The sequence below is a fragment of the Cebidichthys violaceus genome, unplaced genomic scaffold (assembly GCF_023349555.1).
Source record: "Cebidichthys violaceus isolate CVI_PGR_0920_01 unplaced genomic scaffold, fCebVio1.0.p SCAF_11, whole genome shotgun sequence".
NCBI lineage: Eukaryota > Metazoa > Chordata > Actinopteri > Perciformes > Stichaeidae > Cebidichthys > Cebidichthys violaceus.
In genome coordinates, this window is record NW_027176274.1 from 8,469,839 (window position 1) to 8,483,111 (window position 13,273).

The window sequence follows — 13,273 nt, forward strand, 5'->3', positions numbered from 1 at the left end:
GCAGATTACCAAATAAATGGATGTAGAGACAGGCACTTCCTTGTCCATTATTTGTACAGAGAAAACATAGATAGAATGCATGACAAGAGGTGATATTACTCTCCATCTTCTGTGTAAATTCTGAGCCACTCATTCACAGGTTGATACCTACCATAGGTGAGTGTGTAGACCGGCTTGCCAGCATTGTCGAGTCCCGTTAGACAGGGGCTCTTGGGCTGAGTAGTGCCCCACCGTTGTAAGGCTGCTGGCAAGGAGGGAGGCCAGTTGTTGACCACCCCGAGAGGCTCTCCTTCCAGGGCACTCATGTGCTGGCCTTCTGGCTTTGGCTGGTTGGGATCTGCCTGCTGAACTAAATAGGGAGGAGAATGGGACACCAGTGTGAGGGTGGTTACAAGTTTTTGGTTGAGTGATTTACAAATAAATTGTAAATTTCTCAATAATACATCTCTGTTGTAAGGCAATAAAAGGAGTGTGAGGACTGAAAGACAGCGAAAGCTGGAGGATTAAATGTGAGCTGGGTTCTGTCCTTATCAGTCTTAGCTGCCTCAGATACCAATTCCTGAGAAACGTAGCGATACCTGCGCCTTTCAATAAGCTGTAGCTCCCTTTATCCTTCACCTTCCCTCCCTCCTAGCACCGTGCTTGCTCTTTGATTTGACTTCCATCTCTCCCTTCAAACTCTCCTGAACTCCGGTAAGAGGAATTCAGGAATGCTTTCCTGTGTTGGCAAGCTGTCCCCCGCCAAATAAAACACCTCTATCAGGAACAAATAGAGTTAAGCCTGCTGCCATTTTCAGCTGTGTGTGTTTTTCTGCTCGCACCAAGCAGACCACCAAGCAGCGGTTTGCCATGTCACAGTTTCTGTGCCAAACTCAGGGAGGCTTTACAATTACCTGCTGATGTATTACTATTCCTGCCGCTTTTCTATTTTCGTAGTGTTTATTCAGCCTGGCAGAGAGCCACCCAAAACCCATGATGGGCTGGTTGGAATGGAGGAAATGGTTGGACAGGGCTGGTCCACTGTGTGTGTGTTTCAGTATTCCCTATACCACTCCCTTAAACACACCTGGTGGTCTAAGCTCCACCAAGAGACAAAATGACCACCGCTGATCTAAAAGTGTTCCTCCACTGTGTATGTGTGAGGCGTGGCGAGGTCAACAGGACATTTTTATCTCGGTGGAAGCTGTAAAACTCAGCTGAAAGAAATTTGACAAATTCTTAAAGCCGATGTGGCTGACACACTCAAAAGAGCAGGAGTGTTTGAATCACATACAGCCTTTGACTGCTGAAATCTCTGATCAGTATGCTGATGACACCACAGAAAGATGGATGCTTTTCTTTTTCATGAATTATTGATTTAATAGAAGCCATGTAATTAGTTTCAGGCCAGCTTACCATCCAAAAGCTCCTCAAAGTCGTCGACAAAGAACTCTCGCAACGGCGGCCGCTTTGGTCTCTTCAGAGTGTTGAGCAACTGCTGGATTTTGGAGGAGACGCGACTGTTGACTGGAACACCTGCACAATGATAATGGAGGGGATGAAAAGAAAAAGGGCAGGGGGAAATAAACAAGACAAGGATGTGGCGAGAAATACAGATATGGAGAGGAAGAATATATGGGGTAGAAATAGATAGAAATGTAGACAAAATGATTGAGAGATGGATGAAGTAAGAAGAAGATGGAAAGGGAAGAGAAGAAAAGCGAAAAGGTCAATGTGGTGCTCGAGAGGACAACCAGCTGTCACTCACAGACAACCAAACAGTGGACCACGAGGTCCTCAACAGTCACCTGGAGGTCTAAGGGTCACAGTCTTTCAGTCCAGATACTCTCTAGAATCACTGTCAAACCTCACAGGTTAAATAAAGCAGAAAGTGAGGAGCCTCTTCGCCTGCTGCCTAGCAACGAAGATGTCCTCCCTGCATTAAGTGATTCATGAGGTGTCTAAAAGATGTCTGTTTCACATACGCTCTGCAAAATCCACAACTGTGGAGGCTAAAACCAACTACACCCCAGTCAAGTCAAATTCTATGCAAGTCATTTGAAGTGTTAAAGTGTTAGAAATGCTGAACATAAATACAATGCTCAAAAAAGCCTAATCGCAGACACATGGAGCCTTGTAAAGACATACGAACACAAATGAAGGAGCATGAGAGAAGAGGAAAGGTGCCTGGTTAGATTTCTCTCACATTTTAGACAATGGTGCGAAGACTATAATCATCATTGGGCATCATTTCCTCCACATGAATTCATACTTAGTTTGGGAGTGGTGGTCTGTGTCACGCATTCCAGACGGCCACAGGAGACGAAGGCCACAGCTGCACGAAGCTTGCCGGATCTATCTTACTATAATAAGCCTGGCTCAGACAGACTGTGCCTCCTCATGAAGGGACAGATGCACAGGGAGTAGACGTGTGGGGGTCAGCGCTGCACCTGATGGGCCAATTAGAAAGCCCTAGACACACAGGACTGCATCTGAGGTCCCCTGAACCCCACCCACTCAAGTGCCTTCATCGTTAATATCACAGCTAACCCGCATGTGCTGATGAGTATAATTAACAGTTTAATAATTTCATAATATATACACCCACATCATTAAATTACGGTATCAAACACTGGCTCTTGTTTATTTATTTATTTTAAATGGCACACCAGGTCTTCACAGTAATGTGCATATGTGATCAACAGAATATAATTTACCAACAAGCTAAGACCATAACAGAGATGTAGATAAAGAGCAAGGCTGGCTATCCTACATGTTTCTTGTTTTTAATGAATCCCACTGAAAGACCAAAACCAACAATGTGTTAGTCCATGTCTTAATATTTTTGACTTGGTTACCCTGTCTGTGGCTCTAAGCCCAAAGGTCATTTGTTACTACCGAAGCCGTAATTATTCAAAAATGTCTCACAATATATTGTTTCATTTTTCATAAGTCATGTCCTAAATCAGCAGGGCGTTGAAGTTTTTCATCAAATGTTACTCAAAACGGAGGAGCATTTATTGGGGACAATTTTCAGCTGCAGATTAATGAACATTTGGTGCTCTAGTGAGTATTTACAAGGACGGTGTGCGTCGGATTGACTCAAAATGTATTAGGTGAATATGTTTACCATAATGAGGGAAGATGTCACCCAGTGGAACACAGTGGCTCACAGTTTTTGCACAACAATTGAGGTCTAGAAACAGAGGAATACGCTATATCAGACTTTGGATACACAGACAATACTTGTTAATAGGATTCATTGTCTGTTTCGGTCTTTTTGGGGGATTTGTTGACAAAAAAGCACCACAGTATGCATGCTCCATCAGGACACCAACACATACAGCGTCAGTAACTGAGTCCAGATGGAACCAAAGTTACTGTGTGGCACGTTTTCTACATCCAACTACAAGTGTCGTTATCAAAATGGCAACAGTGCTAGACGACTGTCATCAAAGAGCTCACTGTGTGGCTACAGGCTAACAAGCTTATGTCACATAATGTAGTGAGAAACATAAATTGACAAGTCTTCACGTTTCAGTGTGAGCGCAGAAACCAGTGTGTCGACATGCTAATTATTTATAACCCCAAATGAATAGTTGCACCTGTCATGGAAAAACACCTTTCCAAACAAGCTGCTTTAACATCATCAATTTGCAGAGCATGGTTAGACATTGCTTGGAGATGCTATAAATGCTAAAGCCTTTGCAAAACACTCTGTTATACAAACACACACACACACACACACACACACACACACACACACACAAAAAGGTATTCAATGACTGAATTCACTGCAGCTTTGCATATATTTTTGAAAAACACACACTTTGGATAAGTGCTAGACCTGACAGTGGAGGCGAAGGCAGAAACACACAAACACAAATGCACACGCAGCAGAGTGCACGCATAGCATACTGCCATAGAGTTGGAAGAACAGTTATAAATACCATCCATTAAACTGAGGGATCCTTCACTTCTCCACTCACAGCCTGGAGGAGAGACACATCAGGATGTCAATGAAACAGTCCTGCTAACTTTGTGTGCGAATGTGAACGTGTGATAGAAGACTCCACCTGCAGCCAGACATAGGTGAGAGCAGGCTTGTAAAGCGATAAAGACACATACCGTTGTTGTGGTACCATAACAACAAAGATAGTATTTCTTGCCGTTTTTTGCTATTTTTGTTAATGACTCCTTTGTGAAAACGGAGCATAGGCAGCGTGTCTTTGAAACATCTTGAACACCAAACAGCCAAACAGAAGGGATAAAAATGTAACTCTTCACATCTTTTAAAACTCTCTTCCCCTTTATGTGTCAGCCAGGTGGGCTGGTTTGGTTTTGCATTTATTAGCAGTGAAAACCCAGACTGCACGCACATTCTTGATAACAGAGCATGGATGGCAGGAAGGTAATAGATCTGCTGAAGCACTGTTCCAGTTTTCTCGCAGCTAGCTCATAGATTGGACGTTAATTCAAAGCTGCATTCAGCTCTGATTTTGAATGAGTGGAGATGGAAGGGAGACAGGAACGCATTGGCGCTGCTTTTAACGACTGCTCGACAAGATTGTCATCTGTGGCAAGTCTGTGAAGACAATAAACTTGGTGAATACACTGTAAAAACAGCTCTCTTAACGCATGACACAAGTTGACCTAATACCAGGAAAAAATATTTAGTTCAGCTGTGTATTGATTTCACTGGTTACCCGTCACTACACTGCACAGCATCCAATTGCCAATATATCCGATAACCCATCTGTAAACAATATTGGGTGCATACTAGACTGTGCTGCTTGAATGATGGATGATGTTTTGTGGCTGTTAATTGTATGCACTCAATCTCTAATAACATGAGAGGGTCAGTCAGCAGCTTGTGGCAGTCTGACAGGCAGACTTACGAAGCAGAAGACAGAGGGACAGACAGCAGGGGAGATAGGGAGGTGACCGGGTTTCTGTGTGTGTGTGTGCGTGAGAGTAGGAAACTCACCATCTGCAGTCTCCATGACGCTTGTGTGGTGGTTGTAGCCCCGGGAAACGCCTCGCACCGAGGCCACCTGGGGATGCTCCGCATGGAGCGAGGAGCGCTCCGACAGCCCCGTCACATCGGGGGGCGCCGAGTGGTTATCTGTGATGAGTGGGGCGTCACAGGTCAAACGCGAGGCCTATTTTTGGCTGTGGTTACTAAATGAAAATCTACTTCATGGTCTTGCAAACAAACTGATCTGACAGCTTAGGAACTTGATTGAGAGGCTAGAAGCCTTTTGTCATCTGTAAGAGGAGAGTCTTAAATTCAGAAGAGTGTGTTTTAACAAGGTTTTTTATATGTTTTACCTCCATTTAACTACCTGTGATGATAGTGAAATGAATGTTTCTATTCAGAAGATATATTCCCGTCAGTGCATAACACATCCACAGAGAACAAGTTGTCTCAGGGTCTGGGGACATTGTGGAGACCTCCATTTATGGCCCCTTTCTTTGCTTAACCCTGAAAAAGGAATCCTTACAACAACGTTTCACAGTTTTCACACTCCCCGTCTACTCTAAAAGTGCACCATTAAAACTGAAAGCAATTCAATAATACAGATCTGCCACAAATTCTACCACTGCAAACTACAACCTCTATTATATATGTTATTATGTAACAATGCCTCTCTGACAATGTCAATTCAAACTGAACATCAATATCTTTGGAAAGGTAGAATCCGGCTGACTTAGACTGCATTAGATTTTACAGGGGGTTCTGATAAAGTGAATGTGAGTATAGGCGCTTTGGTCTGGTGTGATGGGAACTGGGTTTTAAATGTAAACCTTTTAACCCTAAATGCTATGGTAACACAGTGTTGTTGGTACCAAAAACCCTAATAACTTGCGCATTACTGTATTGATTAATACACCACGTGCACAGCGCACATGTGTAATTTCAAACAGTGTGATAGCCTTCTAGTCATTGTCTACTGCTGAAGTGAATGACAGACAGAATCATAGTTTGAGGGGTCAAGGAACAGGATAATATGGGAGATTTATTTACAGCTTCATTCAGCACCAGTCACTGCTCTACTTTATGACAGCAACCTTGAGGGGAGACAGGCTGGACAGAAATCTGACAGCTCCATCCTAACAGGATATCGTTCTACCCGCAGACACACATGAACACACACACACACACACACACACACACACACACACACACACACACACACACACACACACACACACACACATATACATATACAAGCAAGACGCCAGCTCACTTTGCTGCTGCATGAGAGACGAATGAAGACGGATCCACTGAATCTCATTAACTAGCTTGGGACTCGCGTTGTGGCTGTGACACGGGAAGTGGCTGTGAGCCCTTTCACGTGACTGAATGACAGTGAGATGGCAGACCGAGATGAGTAATTAGAGAGGTGTACATTAAGGGTGTTTTCACTCCTGTGGTAAGGTTCATTTGGTCGGGACCACAGGATAATAAATTATACATTGTTGCATTTTAGTTCTGGTCCGGTTCCTGTTCACACTTTTTACAAATAAGAGGAGAAAACACTGACAGGTAACTCGTTGATCGGACAGTTTTGGCAATTATCGTCCTGCATCATCAGGAAATGAAGTTCTGGTTACTGACAGTTTATGCAGCACTTTAATGCTTCTGATGTGTATATTTATGTTCTTTGGTGTCACAGAGAGCTCCCGAAGAAATAACTAATTATAAGCAATATTGGTATTACTAGGCTGTAAATTGACCACATGTTATAAATAATGACTAACAGCTAGAGAAAAGAGGGGTCTTGTATCGTAATAATTCAGGGCTTATTACTGTGGAGGTTTTGTCACAGTTTTTAATGGACTTTATGAAATGACAAGGTAGCTACACAAAGTCGATAAACAACAGTTTCAACAGCTTTTGACGTATTAATCAAGGAAAACATCTGCGCTGATGTGAATTTGTGTTACCATGATTACCACGTAATTTGCATAAATAGGTTATATACTGTACATGGCCTTTTACAGATGAATTTAAAGGTCGCTTCCTGAACAGATTTCACAATCAGCAGATGGATGTATTAGTAGTTTAGCTTTTGAAATCATGCTAAATAAAAGCCTGTGGTTAGTTTGTCTACTTTCAAACCACAAACGAACCAGAGACCGCAGCACCAGGGTTCGATTGACAGCTTTCACACCAGCCCAGACTTATTCCTGATTTATACTATTGTGGTTTGTCTCTGCTACTCTCTGCAAACCATCTCTGCGGCTCTTCAAGAGCTCTGCTCAAGATTTTCCACAGAAGTATAAGTTAAACAATAGGGTGCTTTCACACCCAACCTTTTCGGCACGGTTGAAATAAACTCAGTTCCATTTTTCCAATTAGTATGGTTCACTTGGGCTGATAATGCAGGATGTCAAACGCCAAAACTGTCCAATTAACAGGCTAGCTGTCAGACTGTATAATTTCATGTTTACTCCTCTTGGTTCATTTGTAAAAAGTCAGAGTGAACAGGAACCAAACCAAAGCTAAAATGCAACTAAAATGTATAATTTTTTCCCTTGGTCCAGACCAAATGAACCAAACTAGAGGCGTGAGAGGACACTAAACCTCTGTCGCTGGTTTCCTTTGCCTTCCTCATCAAGTGCTTTTGTGGAACTATAGGGAGATATGGCTTCGGCAGTAGCAGATGCGATAGACATTGCTGTTTTCAATTGATCTACAGTTAAAGAAACTGTCGAAGCAACGTAATACAACATAATAATCAATTAGGATGTCATCTTTGACGAGACAAAATCTGAATGGCTGGCAATAACAGAACGCACCAAACTTCTGCTGATATCAGCTAAAGTAAGACAATGTCTGCAGACTCTGTGATATCTATACATTGTAGATGAAGGAATTCAAAACCATTCAGGTAAGCAGGGGATTCTGCAGGTTTGTTAAAGGACTGGATGTGAATGTAATTTTACCGTGAAGGCAATGGAACTTAAATCTGAATCCTTCCACCAGCACACTTGAACAGTGATAATACCATAAGAACAAAACAAAGAATACTGGTTCCTACCATGGCATGAAAACGTTATCTCAGTCTAGTTATACAATATTTTCCTACTTTAACTCACAACCACCTCTGTACTTCAAGAATTAGAGCGCTGCATCAATTAAAAGGGGACAAGAACATACAGATTGAGCAGCCGTCATTTGATGGCGTGTTAGACTGCGTGTGTGTCTCTACTGACCTAGCTGGGTGTGTGCCATAAAGTCGGCCAGTGCGGTAGCTGCGGCGTTGGCGTTGAGGGCTGCGTGGGAGGTGGTGTTGGTGGTGGTGACGGATCTCCCTCCTGGGTGGGATGAGGTGGATGACGCGGAGGATGAGGTGGACGAACCCTGGATGACACGGTTAAACCAGTGCTCAACGGCTGGGTGGCCGTGGCCCTGGTAGGGCGTCGAGGTGGCCAGACGTCCCTGCCGGCGGAGTGAGCCCTCGTCTTCCGACGCCGAGGAGGTGTCTGTGTTTGACAGGTCAAGACAGGGCAACGTCACAACAGTGGACAAAGATATGGGGCTGCAGGATTTAGATGATATGCTGATGATGCATTGTTTTACTTATACATACTGGAGAGAGTACATATAAGCAAGTGGAATGGCCAGATGAGTTCAATGGAGATGGAAGATGTTGAGCTGAGGAATGCTTGTATTATATTGCCTATAAATGTAGCCATACTAACAACATATAGTCATAAAGACAGCTCACCGCAACAATAGGTGTACTATATATGAATGATAAAGTGTCATAGACTTTGACAACAAACAGACCAGAGATTTTTTATATTTGTAGATGACAGAATGAAAAAGGAATATCAATAGTATACAGTCGCTATAACGAGGCAGTTAAAAAACATTGTGACCTAACTAAAACTGGTATTCTTGCTTGAAGGGGTTTTGAAAAAATATGTATACTGTACTTAAATTCACAGCCTAAAATAGCCTGACTAAGTTTCCTTTATAATGTTGGTATAAGACTTTGGAAGTGCGGTGTATGCTTAAGTTATTGCTTGGGTTCAAACACAGTCACTGATGATTTTACCGTCTCTCCCTTGAGACAGCCGTGAGCAGTTGGTCTCAGCAAAAATAGCCCAAACAGGAACAACTTCAAAGGAAAGTCAGGATCATTCAAAATGAACACATTCCATTTCATCTGCCAAGCACCCAGAAACGCCTGCTCTTTCGACAGAACCACTGAAGTTACACAAGAGCAGGCTGAGCAGTCTGAGATTTGCATTCTGCAGAGAACTGAGTGTAGTGAAAGGGCTAAACAGGCTCAGGCATCACCATCTAGAGACAATGAAACAACTGTTTTTAAAAATCATCAAGAAAGGTCACACTTGCCCCACGTTATGCATGATTAACGGAGTAAACCGCAGCAACCCATATAAAGAACAAAACTCGTTCACGTCTCAAAATATTATACACAGCCTACTTTACAAAACAAAGCCTTAAAAATAATAAGGAAAACCTATCCCATGTCCACCAATGCCACTTTTCCACCAAGGTAGTTTGTGCTGCAGAACATGGAACCAGTTTTGCAAAAAAAAAAAAAGAGAATATAACAGCTCTCGGACAGGGAAACTGGCTCTGCAGCGGGACCAACAATTTAAAAACCCAAAACTTCATTTAGGACATAAAACAAAACCAGTGGACCATGGAAGAGTCTACTTACACTGTAGTCATCCACATAATATCAAGATAGACTTGAGGGACAATCAGGTGTTTGGATGCCGATGTAGGCTTGCAAAGCCAGAAGCAACACTTGTAAAGTGACAATGTAGTCCGTCATTGCTGTTGTTCTGCTTTAAGTTGGCCTAGACGGTGACATAATGACTTGGGTCTCTAGCCTGTGGGAAAGCAAGCTGGTTCTTAGAAGATTCGCTAGTCGAGCCAACTGTGAACTGGCACCAGCCCAGAACCAGAACTAGGTTTGCGTTGGAATAAAGGGGGTATCAGAGGATGAGAGAGAGACATTTAGAAAACAGAGATTAAGCCTGTGTGTGTGATCAGCACATGCCTGAGGATGTTCTCTAAAGTAATGAGCCTTCTTGCAAAAAAAAAAAAAAAAAATCTGCCTCCTAATCACTCACAGTATGTAAATACAAGTAAAGTCCATCAACTGAGAAACTTTTAAAATTACTGTTAGGCTTCCCAGTGGCTTTGTAGAAGCTGCCAAAGGAAGACTGGAGGAGGTTTGATCGTAACAAGCTTGAATTTAATGTCTCTACAACCAGCGGACTCATGGGGGTTCACTCGCATTTATGAGTCTGTTTGTTATTCCTCTGCCTCTGTCCAATCTCTCTCCCAATCTCAGTAACCTTGACGCAGTCTACAGAGGGAGAGTGAAACGGGGGGTCAGAGAACAAATGCAAAGTAGAAATAGAGAGGTGGAAAGAATGGGAAGGAAACTAAAAAAGAAAAACAATTATTAGTCACAGATAAACAAAAAAAGGGATGGATAGCAAATAGTAAAGAGTGAGCTAGAGAAAGACAGTCAGTGATGAAAGATTTCAGATCTGAAAGTGACAATCACGATACTGGCTATGTACAGATGTCTCCAGGTTCAATCCATGCTTCATCTCTGTAGAATAAATGGTAAATCACTTTTACTGATTGCCTACTAGTAGTGAAAATAAGACTAAAGTGGTATTTGAACACAATAGTTTGTCCAAATACCTTTGAGCTAAATGCTAATAGCAGCATGCTAACATGCTCACATTGACAATGTTAAGCAGATATTACGTTACATTACAGTCACTTCCACAGACCTTTTATCCAAACGTCTGTGGACATGTAGACGCAGCTACGGGAGCAATTTTGGGGTTAAGTGTCTTGCTCAAGGACACATTGACATGAGACTAGTAGAGCAAGAGCCGGGGATCGAACCACCGACCCTCTGATTGAAAGGCGGCTCTGCACCTTTCTCCACTTAGCCACGGTCACCCTTAGATATAATGGGTACCATGTTCATGCTAACATTTGTGAATACGCTCTAAATAGAAAGTATAGCTGAACGTAATGGGATTGTTATTTGCTTTGCAGGGATTTAGTTCTAAACCAAAGGGCTGGACAGAATGTCTCAACCAGATTTCATGGCAAACCTTTCCAATAGTTGTCAAAAGCACAAATGTACACCTCATGTTGGTGCCAAAGAAGAAGCCAGGAAATCACCAAATACCGAATTTCCCCTGCATGGTACGGCAAACTGTTCTTTTTTGGTTTTCCATTGACAAAAGGTGTGGATAGTACCTGGTACTTTTTTTGTAATCACCTCTGTCGAGGTTTCAAGCGAGCAGAAAAGATATTGGAATGTGGAGTTAAAACACTACAGACCACTGATTGGCCTGAGAGAATTGCCACCGAAGTCATCACTTGAGTGTCACGGCCATATAATGCAGTGGAAATTAGGCAAATGACCTTAGGCTTCATCCTCTGGAGACCATGAATGTCTGTTCCAAACGTCCTCAATATTTCAGCCTGGAGCCAAATAGTAGACTGACGGACCGAGTGTCAAACTAGTATTGCCATTCCTAGGGTGACGCCGCTAGCATTGCTAAGCACACATCGATCTCAGGCATCGATAAATGGGTTGTTGTAACTGTTTGTCTGTACATTGGCTACATTTGCTGTACGTTGTTGGAATAAGGTTTCTACCATCCAATCACGCCACAGTGGATTGAATGACAGGTCTGTCAATAAAATAATTATTTTGCTCACATTACTACTGGTTCTTCACAATCAGACATGGAGTGTTCAGACACGTAGTGTGACCAGATGTAAACCAGCCACTGTAGATTAGCAAGATAAAAGATGGAAAAGGAGAAGGTTAACAGATACAGATACCAACAATAGGGGGACTTGTTCATCTAAATATTACTTAACAGCACCATTAGTGGCCAAAAAATCCACTAAATCCACCACCTTATTACATCCTGACGAAATTTTGCTAATGCAGTCTAATGAAACCATTAGACTCCATTCAAATCTCAGATCAAATGTTAAAGTAAGTAACAAAACCATGCCACTGTGTGCACACTAATACCCGCAGCTGCCATTAGCCTTGAAAACATAGCAGAGCCCCAAATTATATTGTATTTACAGTATATGATTTTGTGGATCTGTTAGCCAAACCTATGTACATGTCAACTCAGTAGAGATGTAGATCACTCAGAGTGACCATGAAGAGACCCCTCCTTCTCCTGTTCAAACCCCAATGTCTGAGCTCTTAATCCGTTTACTCGCTGCACCGCTGTGTCCTCTCTCTTTACCCAAGACATGAGGCTCTAAGGCTCCCCACCAATTAACTGTTATATACCAATGATAAAGCCACTGCAGTGTTAAGAGACTGGACAGTTTGCTGTCATCAAATCTTGCACCGATAGCTTACCGACTGATTAAAGATTGATTAAATACCTTTTTTTGAAAACAATTGTGCAAAAATAACAATACAAAAATAGTTTTTGGGCCTTGGAGATCACAACCAAGAAAAGCTGCAGAAAGCAGTAAAATTACATTACAATGAACTGGCCCACACAATTCAAACTGTTATAAAAGCAGGCGAAAGGCCGACATTTTGAGACTATGTTAAATATCTGATTATGCATCCATTATGCAACTCATGTGGGAAGGTCTGCCTGGAAATACAACAGTGAGAACTGAACCCTTTTGAGTCACACAGAATGGACACATTCATCAAATTGCATATTTCTTTCCAGTAGTAAAAGCTTGACAACATCATCTTCCACCACTGGACACAACAGAGTGCCAGCATCCTACACTCCAATGCTCATGAGAGCACATAGAAACAACCCAGTGCAAGCATTAACCTAGACTGTGTGTCTCCAGGATAAACCTTGCCCTTGGTGAACAGTGTTACAGGAAGAGAGGTCTCACCTGGCGGGGTGCATGCCTCAACAGAGGACTGAACTAACACAGATCGTCTCTTGGAGGGCATTGGCATCTTCCTCTCCTTGTACTTTGCCAAAGCTGCTTGGACGGCTTCTGTGTGCAAATCTGAGAGAACACATCAACACAGTTAAGCTACAGCATAAAAGAAAAGCACCGGGCATTTCAAACTGTCAGGCAGTATGGAGACATGATTACCAGATCTGAAGCGTTCATCCCGGGTGTTGGCTGCCCGGGACTTGTTGTGTTTGGAACCTGGCAGAACAGCTTGGGAGGAGGCCTGGATCCTGTTGTCAATTTGCAGAGAAGGATCTACACCTGTAGAGAGACAAACCCAAAGCAGGGAGGAAATAGTTT

The 13,273-nt window shown here is 42.7% G+C and overlaps 1 protein-coding gene across 6 annotated transcripts in view; it reads right to left on the minus strand.

The window, feature by feature from the left end:
- dip2a (disco-interacting protein 2 homolog A) overlaps positions 1–13,273 on the minus strand; it is a 75,813-nt gene that overhangs the window by 16,613 nt on the left and 45,927 nt on the right. For 3 of the 6 annotated variants that reach the window (XM_068703172.1, XM_068703162.1, XM_068703151.1), the window contains exons 3-9: positions 13,115–13,234; positions 12,905–13,024; positions 8,203–8,472; positions 4,967–5,104; positions 3,930–3,971; positions 1,396–1,515; positions 152–349 (exon numbers count right to left, since the gene is read on the minus strand). In XM_068703172.1, coding sequence (XP_068559273.1) covers positions 152–349; positions 1,396–1,515; positions 3,930–3,971; positions 4,967–5,104; positions 8,203–8,472; positions 12,905–13,024; positions 13,115–13,234 — 1,008 coding nt within the window. The remainder of the gene's footprint in view (positions 1–151; positions 350–1,395; positions 1,516–3,929; positions 3,972–4,966; positions 5,105–8,202; positions 8,473–12,904; positions 13,025–13,114; positions 13,235–13,273) is intronic. The other 3 variants (XM_068703189.1, XM_068703181.1, XM_068703198.1) reach the window with 2 other exon arrangements.